Consider the following 18,402-nt stretch of genomic DNA (forward strand, 5'->3'; position numbering starts at 1 on the left):
ACACAAGTGAGAGGAAGTAGTAGATGAAAGAAGAGTTCTTGATCTTTATTTCAAACCCCCACTTCACAGGGAGGAATATTTTTCTTGTTTTATGTAGAAATTAATTTTGATAAGAATAAGTAAATAAACTTAATAGGGAAGGAAATAAAACTTCAAGAAAATAAAGAAGATATGCGGGAGGGTAAAAAGGTTTGACTATTGGTTGGGATAAATTTTTCAGTATTTGGGCCCAAGATTAGCTGACAGCTTATCAGATGTCCCATAAGTCATCGGAAATATCATCAACCTTAGGTAGAGTGTTGCCTTTTTTTAGGATTTTCTGACGACATATCTGACGGTTTATCAGAATTTTGATAACTCATCACACCTATCGTCAGGGTCCCTTAGCTGACTTCATAAATTTTTACCTAGACCCCTACATAGCTTTTCAGTTCATTATGCTTCCTATCTAAATAAATTAAAACAACTTGTGTTTAAACATAAAAATTTTGGGTTGCCTCCCAATAGAGTCTGATTTAATGTCACAGCACGGCTAGGTTATCTTGACTACTCAGATTTCGTCAAGACACCATGCTACTACCTCTTTCCCATCTTCATACAATACATCAACGATTGAGAAGACACTCATCTCCTTTTGTTGTGTCATGGATGACTGCATTTCGAATCTTGCTTCTTTGTTATTGATCCTGAACTTTAGCTCATTTAGCTCTATGTCCACTACTACTCTCCTAGTAGCAAGGAATGTTCTACCCAAAATGATGGGTCCTTTAAAATCCACGTCACAGTCTAGGACTACAAAATCAGCTGGAAGTATAAAGTTAGCCATCTTTACCAATACATCTTGTAATATTCCTACTGGCCATTTTACAGACCTATCTTTTATTACCAACCACATATTTGTCGGGGTAGGATCCCCTAAAACTAACATTTTATTCACGGCTAACGGCATCGAATTTATGCTCTCCCCCAGATCACATAGGGCTTTAGCAAAATTGAGAGACCTGATTGTACATAGAATAGTGAATGCTCTACGGTCGGCTTTCTTTTTCACTAAGGATCGTGTAGAAATGACACTATAATAGTGGATATTATCCTTCGGTTCGTAGCTCACCGCTATTTTCTTTATCACAAGGTCCTTCATGAATTTAGCATACCCTGGTATTTTCTCGAGTTCCTCCACCAAAGGCACATTTATCATTAACTGGTTCAATATTGCCATGAACTTATCAAATTTTGTGTCATCAACCTTCTTCTTCAATCTTTGAGGAAAGGGACGTTGTGGTCTTGGGAGATTTTTCACCACTACTTCTTTTTCCTTCTCTTTTCCTTGTTTCGGAGCATCATCAGAACCATCCAGCTTCGCAAACTCTACTGGACATTCTTCTTTGGGTTCACCATCTTCTTCAGTCACATCTTTAATCAAACTTTTTCCCACAGAAAGGCCAGGTAATATTTTACTACTCCTGGTGGTAATTGCCATACATGAGCCATCACTTCACGGATTCTGAATCATATCACTTTGTAATGTTCCAATCTTTCTCTAGTTTAATGTTGTAGAGAGTTGGCTCATTTGTTGTTCCAACTATTTGATCAAAGTAGAGTGCGAGTTTACCAACTGACCCATAGAGGATAGATTGGTCTTAATAGTAGTAACCCCTATGTTGTTAGCCTCTACTCCCTTTAATAATTTAGCCATCATGTCCTCCTGGGACATCTTTATAGAACTTGTTGTAGCAGCTTCACGATTTCTAGGAGGGACATATAACCCACTCCTATCATTCTAAGTTTTCCTATTACCTTACTCTTGGTTCTTATATCCAGCCTTGTCATAATAAGTCCGACCTTGATTTCCTCGGCTATTGCCTCAGAAACCTCTCCACTTTGCTCTGCGATCCCACAACCCTTACTTTCTCAATTTTATCTGATAGTAAATGCTTGGTTAGCAAGTCCCTCTGCATTTTTATGTGAGCCATGTCTTGATCACGCTCTTTATCTCTTTTGCATTGTTCCATAGTCATACTAACAGATATAGTGGGGCTTGCTACCATAGAGTCCCTGGTATGCCATGCCCGACTCTATTTGGTCATTCTCTTAAGTATTTCAGAAGCCTCTAGGAATGTAAGATCAACAAATTAACCACCAACAACATTATCTATAATCATTTTTGTCACAGAGTTAAGATCCCTATACGAAGTCTCCATCAAGTGTATGTCCATTATGTTGTGGCTAGGTCACTGCGTCAGCTTCTTTTTGAATCTCTCCCAGGTTCCATGCAAGTCTTTAGGTGGGATCTATCTAAAGTTGCTGATCTTATCCCTCAACTATACCCTCCTGAAAGGTGGAAAGAACCGTTCTATGAAAGCTCCTTTCAACTACCTCCAGTTGGTTATAAAATTGGGTGTCAGCTTATTAAGCCACAATGTTGCCTCCCCAGACAGAGACACTAGAAACAATCTCAAACGTATAGCATTCTGACCTACTCTTGTGTTATCAAAATATTTACAAATGGTGATAAATTTCACCAGATGTAAGTTCACATCATCCCTAGGAAGGCCACCAAACAACCCCTTTAGATTAATGAGTTGAATCATAGTACTCGTAATGTTGAATTTTGCCCCAGGTGCTAATGGTGGAGGAATAATTGCACCAGCTGCATTTCCTTCATCCATTCCATCATCATTATCATTGAGGTCATACTGGACCGGCTGGTGATCTTGCCTTTCTTGGAATGGATGGTTTATATTAGCATTACACTATACTACTTTAGTTATTTGCTTTGCATGCCTTGGGTTACCAGGGTTTAGTAACTCCTCATCTCCCAAGTCGTCATCCTTAGGATTAGGATAATGTACTTGTTGACCGTCATTCTGCACATTCCCCTGAGCTCTAGCTAAGGTTGCTAACCTGCCAGCTTCCTGCTAGTCTGCCATTTTGCTGATTAGTTGTGGTTCTAGATTAAATAGTAATAATGGTTCTCCAAAAATTTTGGTTCTTGGCATGCACCACAAAAGTCCTACAACAAACAAAAAATAGTAAATAAATATAAAACTAAGAAACTTGACTAACCATCAATTAGCGCACACAACTTTAATTTACAACCATATTCCCCGACAACGGCGCCATTTTTACTAATGCTCAAACTAAACCTCTCTTATGAGAATGTAAGCGATCGTTTTCAATATATAACTCAACTAGGTTAGGGTCGAATCCCATAGGGAATGTGGTGTGAATTTGAGTTATCTGCGGGTTAATCAAGTGATAGTTATCAGTTTCCTATGAATGGGGTTTTTTGGAAAGGTAACAAATAATGAACCTATTTTGGCCCTGGTCCTCCTTGGACACTGTGCACCTTGACTTAGGTAAACAACCTAAGTTGAGAGTGGATATCATAGGGGTGTGTGATGTAAACTGGGTATGAAGAAAGGTAGAATAAAAGGAAAAGAATAAATGAAAAATAATAAAAAAAATGGGTGGTGTGGAAGAAGAATAAGAAAACAAAAAGAAAGAAAAATAAATGCCACATCCATTCTGAATAATGTGTGATCAAGAAAAAGAGTAAAAGAAGAAAAAGGTTAATAAGTGAACCCCAAAAGTTAAGGTAGTTCCAAGGAGGCTTAGTCACTCTAAATGCCATTGAATATCATACCAACCCTTACCCTACATTAAAAGCCAAAGAAAAGACCTATAGTGGTCCTAACTTACCTGTCTGGACACCTTGGTATTGAAAATAAGGGCAAGCAATGGTATTTGACATGCATTGATTAGAATTTATATCTGAGAGTGAGTGTCTCTTGATCGTCCCCACATTGAAATGCTTAAGTTCACATATGAGCGAGGAGGGACTTCTTTGTTGTAAGGGCACATCGGTTGTATTGCTAGCTGTTTACTTGTTTGGGCAGTGTAACTTGTACATATACATGGTTATTGCTGCTGATGCCATATCTTGATTCCTTTGGGTAACATCGTTAATCTTCATTGATATGCACAATTGGATTTGTAAGTAATTGGACGTGGAGAATGGCATGAGTTTTGAGCTAAACTTGATAATCAACTGTGATAGGTATCTTACGTGTCTCTTGGTTAAACATCGTAGTATGGTGTTATATAGTTGCTTAAGGATAAGTAATTGTTTTAGGTTGAGGGTGTTAATGTGCTAGATTTTTGTAGCATATTTAAGACTTTTTAACTTGAAATAATTGTAAGTTCTTAAGTAATTATTGGTGTTTTTGATGTTATTTCTTAAGATTTTGTAGGAAAGTCAAGATGCATGGAAATAAATAATAATGGAGCAAAAGAGTTGAAATCTGAGCAAAAAGAGCTGAAAACATGGCTGATGACAATCGTGATAAGTCGTCAGCCTTGTGATAGGCTATCAGCATTGGCTCAGCCTTAACCAGGGAGTTTCAGTTTGAGAAGCAGTTCTGATGACGTTGGTGATGTGGCATCAAAGTTGTGATAAGGCATCAATAAGGGCGTCAGCCTTAAGCAGAGAATTATCAAAAGGAGAAGACATCTGACGATGATAGTGAAAAGCCATCAGATCCGTGATGTAGCATCAGCAACATAGTCAGCTTAAGACAGAACTTGAAGACAACTGGAGCTAATCTGACGCCATCCGTGATACGGCATCAGACCCTTGACGTGGCGTCAGCCAGGGCATCACCTAATCTGATAATTTTATTTATTTTATTATTTTATTTCCATAATTAAGTTTAGGTATAAATAGAAGTTTTGAGGGTTTTATTCAGGATCTCTCAATCTTTTTTTGGGGAACTTGGGAGGAATGTGCATTGCCTCATCTTTTTCATCAAGTATTTTTCTTGTTTTCCCTTCAACACTTATCAACTATTGTGGATTATTCTCTTGTGATTCAATTGAAGAAACAATTGTTGTTTTCATCCATTCATAATTTTATCTATACTATCATGAATTCAACTTTTTATTTCGTTCATCAAATCATGAGCGGCTAATTCCATTAGCCCGTGTTATGGGATCCATGGATTAGGGTTTGATATGCTGCTAGGTACTTAAAGGGTTCAAAGAGTAGCAGGACGTCTTGAAATTCTATTATTTTAAATTAAAATCTATTGGTTGCAAACAATAGGTTATGCCTTACGTTTATTTGCTTGAACAGAGAAATAAACTAGAGGACGTGAATTATCAACAGGGACTCGGAAGCTACCAACCTTTTGTTTAATGATTAATGTCGTAACTGGATTAATCTACATGAGATAATATCCTATTGGAAATAGATAAGTTATCTAAGTTCAAGAGAATTATATAATAAATTGTCTGGTGAGGTCGAGAGATAAGTCAGATAGTATAGTCATCAAGGATATTCTGTTGTTCCAACTTACTTTAAGAGTCTTAAGCAGTACCTAGTATCTGTCAATTCCCGAAACCTAAAGTGAACATAACTCTGGTTTTCCATTTATATTGATTACAAACATTAATACTAAAACCTCATTTTATATTTTTGTATCATTTGTTTGAATTTAACTTGTAGCTATAATTTCAAAATAGTTTAATTGCCACTCACATTGTTCCCTGGGGATTCGACCCCGACTCTAAAGTTGGGTAAATATATTGATGATGACCGCCTTACACTAATTTGAGGTGTAAGTTGAGCGTTATCAAAGTCCACTAAAAATTTTGGCTAGCCTCTCGTTGAGCTCCAACTTAGGTGGGTGTAGCTCTCTTTATCCTTCTCTACCTTTTGCTCTCACTCGTCCTCTATCCTTTCTAGCTAACACCACAGCTGGTGTGGCGGGAGCAAGAGCTACTGGTCGGGTTCCATTGGACCTAGTATTCACTATTTTCAAACAAAATACTGAAGAGGATTAGATACCAATTTAGATCACCAAATACCAATTAGAATAAAGTTATAGCACAAGAAGAATAACAATTTTCCGACAATCCTATAGCCTCCAGAAGAAAATTACAGATGTCTCGATACCATCCACAAGACTCTACTGGACCCATTTTTGTACAAAAAAATAAATGACCCAGAAGCAATTATCAAAACTTAGAATCAAGCATGAAAACTATCCCATTAAATAATCATCAATGTCTAAACGAATATGCCCAAATATAACCTATAACGGAATCGTTTTAGTTAACAAAGAAAATATCCCTAAGACCCAAAATTCATTCTGCCAAAACTTTCAAGGGTGTCAAGAAAAAAGGGATGCAATCCCAAAACTAGTTATAAACCATAAGCCAGAACAAAGAACTATGTCAATCGAGAGAGATTTCATGGTATACCAAAACACACTACTTGCCCTAAAATCTAGAACTCATTTTCTAGAATCAAAGATAAGGTCTCATGGGAGCCCCTATAATATACACTTCACTAAAAAAAGTAAATACAAATATAGTAACAACACACAAAAATAATAGTGTACTGCTAGGGTCATTTGGCCAACCCAAGATGAAAATATGAAGATATAACTAAAATATAGTACAACCAATCAATCCATGCTCAACATATATACATTCAATATATAAACAACAACAATAGTTAAGGTTAAGAAACAATCAACATGTTATCACGAAATCGAGTATAGTCAACCTAAGTCAAACTAGTCAAGACAACTTATTAAGCATAGAAACATAATTTCTCTATTAACTCATGGAACTAGCCAACTCAACTAACCCTAATAAATGCACACTAAGGGAATTTCAACCACCCTATAGCCATGATTTATAGGGGACACTTATCGTCCATGGACTAAATACTAGACTCAAATGTCTACCAACTTTATTTAACCACTAACCCGTGAGAATGTTTCATACCAAAACATTCCACAATTAGAAACAAACCCGACCAATTCATTAAGCAAGTAAGCATTCCATTGACCATAAGAAACAACATGTATTAACAAGCCACACTACAATAGTCAAAATGCACATATAATACAAGTTGGATTAACTACAATACCATTACCTACCTCAAATCAAGTTTGTAGAACACTTTAATCCATAACTTTGCCTTTCCACATAATTCCCACTTGCCCATGGTCTAAAACATGCATATAAGTGCGTACATCAAGAAATGACCTAACATATCAGATTTATAACTTACAATCAACTTGTAAGGACAAGTTCATGATCATTCTCTTTGCATGCTAGGGAATTTTTAACATAATTCACTTAATACTATTAATTTCATAGATGAATTAGGGAATTAATGAAAAGCAAGGGTAACTAAGAATCAATCAAACTAAAACTATTAGTTTATCCCTTAATTCCCCCTTTTGCCAACAATTTACCAAATTTAGCCCTAAAACCCTCCCCAACCGTGAATTAGTGATTCTAAGGCTTAATTATCAATTATAAGTTAACAGGGATAAATTACTTATCTTAACGAATCCAAACAATGAGTTTATAATGAAATTCACCCTAGTTCACCCTATCTATTCCCCAAAATGAGTATAGAAAAGAAAAAAAAAATTTGGAAAAATATTATATTATTCCATGATTTTCACTACTATAGTTGTACCCGGCTGCTATAGCATTACCGCTCGACTACTTTAGCAATATCTAATTGCTATAGTGGTATTAACTTAATTTATCACTGCTATAGAGGTTATTTTACCGCTATAGAGGTGTATCTACCATTATAGCAACGACAATGGGACAGAATTTCCATCTTCACCCAAAAATCTCATATGTTACAACGCACCTTAATCCTGGGTCATTTAAAATAGTGCCCTTTATGCTAATGTCACTTCTGGGAGTTTTAGTTTTCCAAATTTGATTTTGTAAAATCTTATGGGTTACTTAGCCTCTTAGATAACTATATATTCATACTAAATTCACCTAGCTAGTCTACATAAGTACCGAATTTCCATAGACTATACTCATTCTAAAATCGATCAACTAGCCTAGCTTTATTTTATAACTTCAAAATCAAAAGGTATAGGGACTTTGGATTTTAAACATAGAACTAAGATATAATGATAAAGAAGGTCATAAAAAACAAACTAATCTAATTTAATAAAATATATATACATAAAATGGAGATCAACGATACCTACATCGGCATATATTGATTCTCAATTCTAAATTCCTTATGTGCAAGTTCCTTATCTCTTTCCTAACTCAATTCCCATGTTAGTATTCTTTAATATAATACACATGGAATAATAAATCATTCAATAAATTAAAACTCATAAGAAAAATACTTTATTAATCCCTTTTGACTTCTAAAGTAATAAGTTCTATAAAACAGGTGCCTTTTCATTTTAAAATCCTTAAAAATCAAATCCAAGAATCCATATAAACTAAATTCCTTCAAGTCTATCCAAGGAGCATTTAAAAACCATATATGTTTTCACCCAAGAAAGGCTAATCACTAAGGAAGTAACAAATCACAAGTCATTACATTGAAAATCTTCCTCATCTAACTAGAATCCTTTAACTTTTTATATTCTAGGTCAGTCATCTACAAACCTAATCCATCATAAGGTCTACTGCTAATAGGTAACAATTGAAATTCTACAATCTGAATATACTAAAACCTATAGTTTATCCACAATTATTCCATAATGTATCCATCTAGAAGATTATATGCAAAAACATATTAGACTCAACAATATTCAAAGAAATCAAATGAGTTACAACATAGGATTGGCATACCCAATCCACCTTTAAAGGATCACCCACGGGGTAAAATTATCAATAGACCCTACAAAAACTAACAAATTATATCATGACTCAATGTTGAATAATTAATCTCATAGGAGAATATAGAACCATATCCAAACACTTCCAAGAAAGATAAAAGTTAGCCTAAAACCATACCTATGACTATTGTACCAGAAGCTCCTACCTTGGGTCCATCTCCACGTGATACTAAGACTTGTCATCTCTTTGAGAAACTGATGAGGCACCTATCTATCTATGATGGGGAAATTTATCCTATAGTGCCTGAGACCGTCCTATAAGAAGCAACCTAAAGAAGTAGGATTCTGCTGAACTAGACTAGAAGAACCTTAATGACCACTATGATCTAACCTTCTCTAAGAATAACCATAAAGATATTTGCTTCTATCATATATGTTTCCATCCATATTAATTCTATAAGGCATCTTTCCCACCAACTTCTCATGTCATTACATAAACTCCTCTAGAAAATCTCTTGCAAACTTATCCCATGAAAGAGGGGGTAAACCAATTGGTCTACTCTCGACCAAAGTCCTCTACTACTGTCTGGTTGGTTCAAATAACTAAAAGGTAATGAAATCCACTCTATTAGAGTTTACCAAGCTAGACCTGTGAAATCTCCCAAAATAGCTATGCAATAATATATAAGCATCAAAAGTAGAATCTCTATTAAATCAAGAAGGATATATTCATATGAACTCTGCAAACCTACTATGCACCTCCATGGACTTAGTAGGTAAAGACACTAGATATGGAGTAATTCATGGAAATACTATATCAACACTAGGGGGATCTATTGTCAAATATGAATCTAGAAGTAGCACGTAGAATAAAAATATGAGTTGTCCGTATAAGACCCCATGAAATTCTAAGCTTAATGCAGTCTTTTAAAGCTTGTCAAGGGGTCCTAGACTTAAAAAATTTAGCTAAGTGTACATACTTAGTATTATTTTATCCTTCAAAAGTTGGTAATTGAATTTCAAATTCAAGGATCAATATTCTACTTGTAATCTTCAAGAATTTAGCCACCAAGGTATGTGAAGTGTTCATCCAAGGGTTCCTTCCACCTTTGGAGTCCAAGCAACACTTTTAAACCTCAAGTAGTTTTATCACATGAGTTCCATAATTAGAATTGATGTGTATTCATGATTATTATTTGAATTAGGCTCCTAATTCATGATTTATTACACGTTTCATGTGGAATTGATTATTATGTGTGTAGATTCATGTGAATCCATGTTAAACCCTTAAAATTGTGAAATTGGAATTGAATCATGATGCTCACATATTGTTTAGTACTCTATACATATACTATGCCATGCAAGTGTTTGATAAAATGCCTCTAAAGATACATTATGAACAAGTGTGCATTTGTATGTTATGCAAGATCATGTGATGCTTTACTTTTCATGCTATCGAGTACTGGGGATTCTCAATACCCAAAAATCTAGTTGTTTACCTAGACCCAGTGTCAGTTATAGAATAATCTCAGTAATGTCTCGATCAGTAGAGTTTAGTTAGTAATAGAAAATTAGGAAATCTCATTCATATTCATAATTTAGTCATAGTATTTAGTTTAAACCACAGTAGTACTCTGTACTCAGTCAGTTAACCGAATTTAGTAGCATTCCATAAGTTCACGAAACCCAGTGAACTTAGTATAGTTTAGCCAAATAGTAAAATCAGTAATTTTTAAGTCTAGCCTAGAACAAACAAGAAATCAGTTTAGTGTCTATTTAGTTAGGAGTAAGATTTTGCATCGAGCGAACCCAGGGATGGGGGCATTCCATCTAGTAGGGGTTTGACCCTTAGTAGCAATCCCTGTGTTACAAAACTACGTAGCTAGTGTAGGTTGAGATATCTTCCTACGAGATATTATAAGGGTTAAAACATCTTATTCGAGTTTTCCTGCCAGCGAGGGTTGACGAAAGAGCATCCTGTCAGAAAGGATTAACTCACAGCTTGTCTCTACTCGTGGCATGGTATGACACCCTTCCAACTGGGGTTATAGGTTGGAACCCAATCTATTTAGAAAGGGGTATGTCGTTAGATGATTACTACCCATAGTCTCAGTTTCAGATTCAGTCTCAGTATAGAACTAGTTTAGTTATACAGATTCAGAACTGTTAGACATAGTCACTCAGCTCAGTGTGGAACTTAGTGTAGTTCCATAGAATCAGGACTATCAGATACAGTCATCCAGTTATCAGTAGTACAGTATCAGTAAACTCAGATATCCTTTAATCATTATTCAGATTCAGTATTCAATAGTATCACAATATCAGTTATAGTATGCATATTCATACATGTGCTCTTATTTAGTTATATTCATGTCATTCAGTCGGTATTATTCATGCATATGAACCCATGCATTTAAGCCTACCTCACTTAGCATACCAGTATATTTAAAGCACTGACGCATACTTTTCTCTTGCACTATGATTTCTTATATCATAGGTTTAGATGCACAAGCTCCCGAGCACCCTTAGCAGTTTAGATCTTCAGTAAACAGAGTTAGTGGTGAGTTCTCATAGTTTACGAAAATATTTATTTTATTCAGTATTTCAATTTATAAGTTTATTTCAGTAGTCAAAGTTAGTTAGGAACTTGTCCCATCAACTCCAAATTTAAGATACTTTATAGGCTTTTCAGACTAGGGTATTTTCAGATTGATATTTTAGTTTTGACATTGTTATACCTTATTTAGTTATCATTTAACATTGAAGCTTATGGTGAGTTTCTATCTAATTTTTACATATTACAGTATTATTATTCAGTTATTACAGCAGGTACCAATCATGGGTTAGCTTGTGGTCCTTCGGGATTATGAGCACCGTATAGCGTCTGAGGTACAGACTCGGGGCATTACAAAGATGGTATCAGAGCCTATGGTTCAATAGAGTCCTAAGTAGTCTGAAATCCTCATCTAGTAGAGTGTTATGCATGGGTGTGTAGCGCGCCACACCCATGGATAGGAGGCTATGAGCTGTTTTAGGAAAAGTTTCCCTTCTTTTAGTATTCATGTCATATGAGTGAGCATGAGCTCCAATTAATTTCTATTTCTAATCTAAGTTTCTCTTCCATTTATAGAATATGCCTCCAAAGAGGACTAAGGAAAGAGGAATGAGAGACCAGCCAAAACCCCATCCCATCCATCCAGATCCTCTGGACGAACATGTCTTCCATGCAAAGTTCAAAGCAGCTTTCACCACCCTAGCTCATTCTATGGAAGCCCAGAATGAATGTCCAGTTGTTGTTCCAACCATCCCTGTGGCCAATACTACTACTACCAGTATTTGGGATTTTATCCCTGGGTCTAAGTCAAATAAGGTCCTTCAAGAATTTCTTGATCAGGTGTAAAAAGTTATAGATATTATGGGGTTGACTGTGGTTGAGAGCGTTGAGTTAGCCTCATATCAATCACAGGATATGGAACACTAATGGTTTAAATAGTGGAGAGAAGAAAGGGCCACAAATGTAGGGCCCATAGAATAGAAGAAGTTTGCAGTTGCTTTTCTGGATAGGTTTTTTTTTATAGAGTTGAAGGAAGCAAAGGTTTTGGAGTTTATAAAACTGAAGCATGGAAATATGATAGTACAAGAGTATTCTCTTAATTTCACTCAGTTAGCCAGATATGCCCCTCATGTAGTACCAGATAGTAGATCTAAGATGAGTAAGTTTGTGTCTGGGGTGTCTAGCAGTGTAGTCAAAGAGTGTAGGGATACAATGCTGATTAAAGAGATGGACATATCTAGGCTCATGGTCTATGCTCATCAGATAGTGGAGGTTAAGAATAAAGAGAAGGAGAGGGGGAACAAGAGAGCAGGAATAGGTAGTTTTAACTTTTCTTACCCGAAGTCAGACGGTGGGAATCGTTCTCAATTCCGCCCAAAATCCTTAGTTCCAGCTCAGTCCTCAGCTAGTGCTCCAGTGCTAACATTTAGAGACGGCAACAGAGATAGGGTATCAGGCCCTAAACCTCAGGGTAGTGTTAGCAGTGCTCGAACCAATCCCCTTTGTCAGAAGTGTGGAAGAAACCACTAGGGTATCTACAGAGCTGGCAATGATGTGTATTTTAGGTGTGGCAAGCCAGGCCATAGGTCCAGATAGTGTCCTCATATGGGTTCGCAGAGTCAACATAATCGTCCCCCGGCTTAATCCAATCACCTGAATCAGCAGGGTACCTCTTCTAGTGCCACCAGTGGGCAACGCCCAAAGAGACTCTATGCACTTCGGTCTTGACAGGATTAGGAAAGTTCTCTTGATATGGTCACTGGTATGTTACAAGTTTATCATTTGCATGTTTATTCTTTGCTAGATCTAGAATCTTCCTTGTCCTTTGTTACTCCATATATAGCAATTGATTTCAGAGTCAGTCCAAAAATTCTAGCAGAGCCCTTCTCAGTCTCTACCCTAATTAATAAATCCATCATATCCAGACGTGTATACAGGAATTTCCCAGTTATGATATCTCAAAAAGTCACTTCATCAAACTTAGTCGAATTAGAGATGACTGATTTTGATGTCAGTTTAGGCATAGATTGACTTTATTCCTGCTATGTCTCAGTTGACTGTACAAACAAAATTGTTCAGTTTAAATTTCTGAATGAGCCCTGAGTAGAGTGGAGGCCTTTTACTTTATCACTTAGGGGTCAGCTTATTTCTTACCTTCAGGGTGAGAAAAATGATATCTAAGGGATGTGTCTACCATTTTGTTCGATTCCAGGACTCCAGTTCGAAAACCCCTAATCTTGAATTAGTGTCAGTAGCATATTAATTCTCAGATGTGTTTCCCAATGATCTTCCTGGAGCTCTTCCCAAAAAGGAAATTGATTTTGGAATCGACCTTCTCCTAGATACTCAGCCCATATCTAATCCGCCATACGGAATGGAACCTACATAACTCAGAGAATTAAAAAATATTTAAAGGATCTCTTAGATAAGGGATTCATCAGACCCAGTATATCCCTGTAGGGCGCACCAATTTTATTCGTGCAAAAGAAAATGGTTCGCTCAAAATATGTATTAAATACAGCCATTTAAATAAAGTCACGGTCAAGAACAAGTATCCACTTCCCAGAGACAATGACTTGTTTGACCAACTTCAGAGTGCCAGTTACTTCTCCAATATAAACCTTAGATCAAGCTATTATCAACTCAGAGACAAGGAATGTGACATCCCAAAGATGGCCTTCAGAACTCGGTATAGTCACTTCAAATTCTTAGTCATGTCCTTTGGTCTTACCAATGCCCTAGCATCTTTCAAGGACTTGATAAATCGTGTGTTCAAGAAGTACTTTGACATGTTCATCATAGTCTTCATAGATGTCATTCTTGTCTTCTCTCGCAGTGATCATGATCATGTAGGCCATCTTAGAATAGTATTACAAACTCTCAGAAACCATCAGCTATTCGCCAAATTCACTAAGTGCAAATTTTGGCTAAGGTCAGTAGCTTTCCTTGTCCATATAGTTTTTGGTAATGGCATTAAAGTTGATCCCCAAAAGACCAAAGTAGTGAGAAACTAGCCCAGACCCATCTCTTTATCAGATATCAGGAGTTTCTTGGGCTTGGCCAGCTATTACTGATGGTTTATTGGGGGATTTCACCTATTGCATCCCCTATGTCTAGATTGACTCAGCAGAAGGTCAAACTCTAGTTGTTAGATTCTTATGAAAAGAGTTTTCATGAGTTAAAGACTCGACTCACTACAGCTCTAGTTCTAACCCTACCAGATAGCTCCAATGGATTTGTTGTGTATTATGATGCTTCCAGTGTTAGATTGGGGTGTTTTTTGATGCAGAAAGGTAAGGTCATGGCCTACACCTCTAGACAACTTAAGCTACATAAGAAGAACTATCCTACTCATTATCTTAAGATAGCAGCAGTAGTGTTTGACTTAAAGATTTGGAGGCACTATTTGTATGGTGTGCACATTGATGTGTCCACTGATCATAAGAGCCTGTAGTATGTGTTCTCTCAAAAATACCTCAACCTCTTCCAAAGAATGTGTTTGGAGTTATTGAAGGACTATGACATAAGTGTTCTGTATCATTCAGGCAAGGATAATATAGTGTCTAACGCTCTCAGTAGAATGTCTATGGGTAGTGCTGCCCATGTTGAAGACACTAAGAAGAAGTTAGCTCAGGAAGTTCATATGCTAGCCCGACTAGTGTTTGCTTAGTCAACTCAGTAAAAGGTAGTGTATGTGTAACACCCCGAAAAATGGGTCCCAAACCGTCACACGGTGCTTGAGGCTACGAGTAGCCCCAAGCTAACCCTTTGAGCTATTTTTATTCAGTTCAACACAAATCAACGGGGTTTCCATAAATAACCCTCAAATATCAACAGAGTAATCATCATCTCAGAATAAAAAAATTTCAAAAAAATAACAAAATACGACTTATTAGTCAACTCCCAACATCTATACTAGTCTGACAAGCCTATAAGAAAATCAATAAAACCAGCGAGCCATTGAGACATGCCCCAACTGACTCATACTCAGTTATCAAATGTAAATAATTTCGTATATCCAACATCAGACATCACGTCCTCGGAACAAGAGGACTAACCACAACAGAGGATGTAGAACAGCGTACCCAAGGAATCACTATCGAACCTGGAAATGAGCACCTAAACGTACATTCTGAGAAAATGCAGCTCACATCCGAAGATGTGGGTCAGTACCATGGAAAGGAACCGAGTATATTGGGGTGTATGCAGTTGTATAAACATCATCATCATAAATATTTATAAGAAATATGTAGGATGCATGAAAGACTCACATAGCCCGAAGAAAATCATCATAATCATGAGAGGATGAAATAAGTAGAATAACACATGTGAGTCATCATATAATTTGTCAATCACTTTCAGTTTATCAAGAATATCAATTCTCATAATGTAAATATCAATTAAATCTTTCGAAAGAATAAGTTTCTTAATTCTACTTTCAAATCACTTCACCATTCACCATAGACACAAGGAAACACACATACACTGGGAGATCCTATAACCGACATAAATCATGTGAGCTACATGGAGTCCAACGTACAACCCACGTTGGGGAAAGCCGTCTTATCCTTGCCATCGGAGTAGGACTATCAATATCAAATCCACACAAACTAGTGATCACTATATAAATCAGCCTTAGGCTCCCTCCTATGGGGGCACATAGTTCTAGGGAAGTAAGATCGCTTTATACCTCCCACTCGGTGCCAAAGATTTCTCCCGAACTTAGATCAGATCATTTCAAAGACAATCCATAATAAAACAATTTCAGTAATATATATAAATATACATCGGGAGCCATCATGCTTTCCATCTATCAAAATCAATCACGTTGTGGATTTCTTTCACACTCGAGTTCAAAACAACTCCATTAATACCAAAAGGTCAAATCATTCAAAATATCTCAAACATTTAACATCAACGTTCTTAATAATCATCATAAGATATGGGTTCATGCTTCAAATTCGTAAAAATCAAATAAAAATCATGCCTTTATAAAGAAAAGTACTTTTGGGCACAAGAGCGAAATAGAGTTCTTGTTGAAAACCCCCACATACCGATATCCAAATTGGATGAAACCAATTTAATTAAAAAGAGAACTCTCATATATTTCTTTTGATATATAGTATCTCATCCAGATCATTGTGTACGAGGATTTATGATCGTCTGAAGTTGATGCAAAAATTCACTTTTGATAGGCTGAAGTAGATCGACAATAGCTTTGTGCTCCGATAGAGAAATTGGATGAAACCAATTTCATTGGAAACAGGACTCGCAGAGATTTCCATTGATATATAGTAGATCACCCAGATCATTATGTACAAGGAGGTTTGATCATTTAAAGTTGGAGAAAAAATACGCCAGGCCTCAGTACTTTTTCTTGCACGTTTTATTGTTCATTACTATTCACGATTTGATCGGAATATTCATAACTCGTCGCTCGGGTGTCTGTTTTGGATGATCCACATATTGTTGGAAAGCTTATTCGATACTCTACGCAATTGTGGGTCATAATCTAAGACATTCTACATGACAAATTTATAATTCATTCTAGAAGATTAACCCAAAACGTTTACGTACACAATTTCCACAAAAAAATGTATTACATCATCCCTCCTTAGAAACATTCGTCCTTGAATGATGATAGACATGGCAAGATTAGATAGGGAATAGAGCATAAAGCTGAAACCATTCGTTAGACTCATCACCACATCGTTTCTCACTCCGAATGCAACATAGAATGCATAAATTCAAGAAACTACAGCTGAACAAATAATAAATAACAGCTGAACTGCTGCAACTTTTATCAAAAGTGCATGATTTAGAAAAGAACGGTACCTTCGGCTTGATCGGAGTTCAAAGAAAATAGGTGCGGGTACTTGGATTGCATATCCGCCTCAGCTTCCCAAGTTGCACCATCAACAGATTGGTTTCCCCACAACACCTTGACCAAGGGAACTACTTTGTTCCTTAGTCTTCGAACACTGAACTATAGAATCTCAATAGGAATCTCATCAAAAGAAAGATTTTCTTGAATGTCAGCACTCACAGAGGAATCCACTACCACAGCATCGGTAATATGCTTTCTAAGCATGGAGACATGGAATATTGGATGACAGAGAACAACTCAGAAGGAAACTCCACCTCATAAGCTACCTTACCAACACGGCTATGAATTTTGTAAGGACCAACATAACATGGACTAAGCTTCCCCTTCTTTCAGAATCTCTTCACCCCCCTCATGGGTGAAATTTTCAGATACACTATGTCACTAAATTCAAACTCAAGATCTCTCCTTCTAACATCCGCATATGACTTCTGATGACTCTGCGAAGTTTACAACCTTTCCCTAATCAACTTAACTTTTCCCATAGCCTCAAATACCGAATCAGGACCACTCATAGCCGCTTCACCCACCTCGAACCAACCTATGGATAATCTACACTTCCTCACATATAAGGCTTCAAATGGAGCCATGCCAATACTAGAGTGGAAACTATTATTGTAAGAAAACTCTATCAATGGTGAGTGATCATCCCAACTTCCCTTAAAGTCAAGTGCACAAGCTCTTAACATATCCTCTAAGGTCTGGATGGTCCGCTCAGCCTGACCGTCATTCTACGGATGAAAAGCAAAACTCAAAAGCACTTGGGTACCAAGACCCTTCTGAAAAGCTTTCCAAAATTGTGAAGTGAACTAAGTACCCCTATCCGAAATGATAGACAAGGGAACTCCATACAGTCTGACTAGCTCTCGGATAAACAATCTAGCATAATCCTCAGTAGTATATGAAGTATGAACAGGCTAGAAATGAGAAGACTTAGTCAACCTATCAACCACAACCCAAATGGAATCATGATGGCATCGGAAAGGAGGTAAACCAATCACGAAGTCCATATTTATCTCTTTCTACTTCCATATGGGAATATTAAACTCTTGCATCAGACCACCAGGTCTCGATGTTCAACCTTAACCTGTTGGTATGTTGCACACTTAGCTACAAACGCTGCTATATCTTTCTTTATGCCACTCCACCAATAGATTTCCCGCAAGTCTCAGTACATCTTGGTGGAACCTGGATGAATAGAATATCGCGACCCGTGAGCTTCAGCCATAATCCTACGGCTCAGATCATCAACATTCGGGACACACAATCTACCCTGCAATCTCAACACACCATCTACCCTTTGGGAGAAAATGTCTACTTTTTGATCCTTGACTGAC

General features: G+C 36.8%; 1 protein-coding gene across 1 annotated transcript in view; it reads right to left on the bottom strand.

The window, feature by feature from the left end:
- Window positions 1–550: 550 nt before the first annotated feature.
- LOC124887741 overlaps window positions 551–18,402 on the bottom strand; it is a 31,318-nt gene continuing 13,466 nt past the window's right edge. Inside the window, exons 4-5 of the mRNA XM_047397657.1 lie at window positions 1,396–1,463; window positions 551–1,326 (exon numbers count right to left, since the gene is read on the bottom strand). Of these exons, the coding sequence (XP_047253613.1) occupies window positions 551–1,326; window positions 1,396–1,463 (844 nt within the window). The remainder of the gene's footprint in view (window positions 1,327–1,395; window positions 1,464–18,402) is intronic.

Source organism: Capsicum annuum, chromosome 10 (genome assembly GCF_002878395.1).
Source record: "Capsicum annuum cultivar UCD-10X-F1 chromosome 10, UCD10Xv1.1, whole genome shotgun sequence".
Classification (NCBI taxonomy): domain Eukaryota; kingdom Viridiplantae; phylum Streptophyta; class Magnoliopsida; order Solanales; family Solanaceae; genus Capsicum; species Capsicum annuum.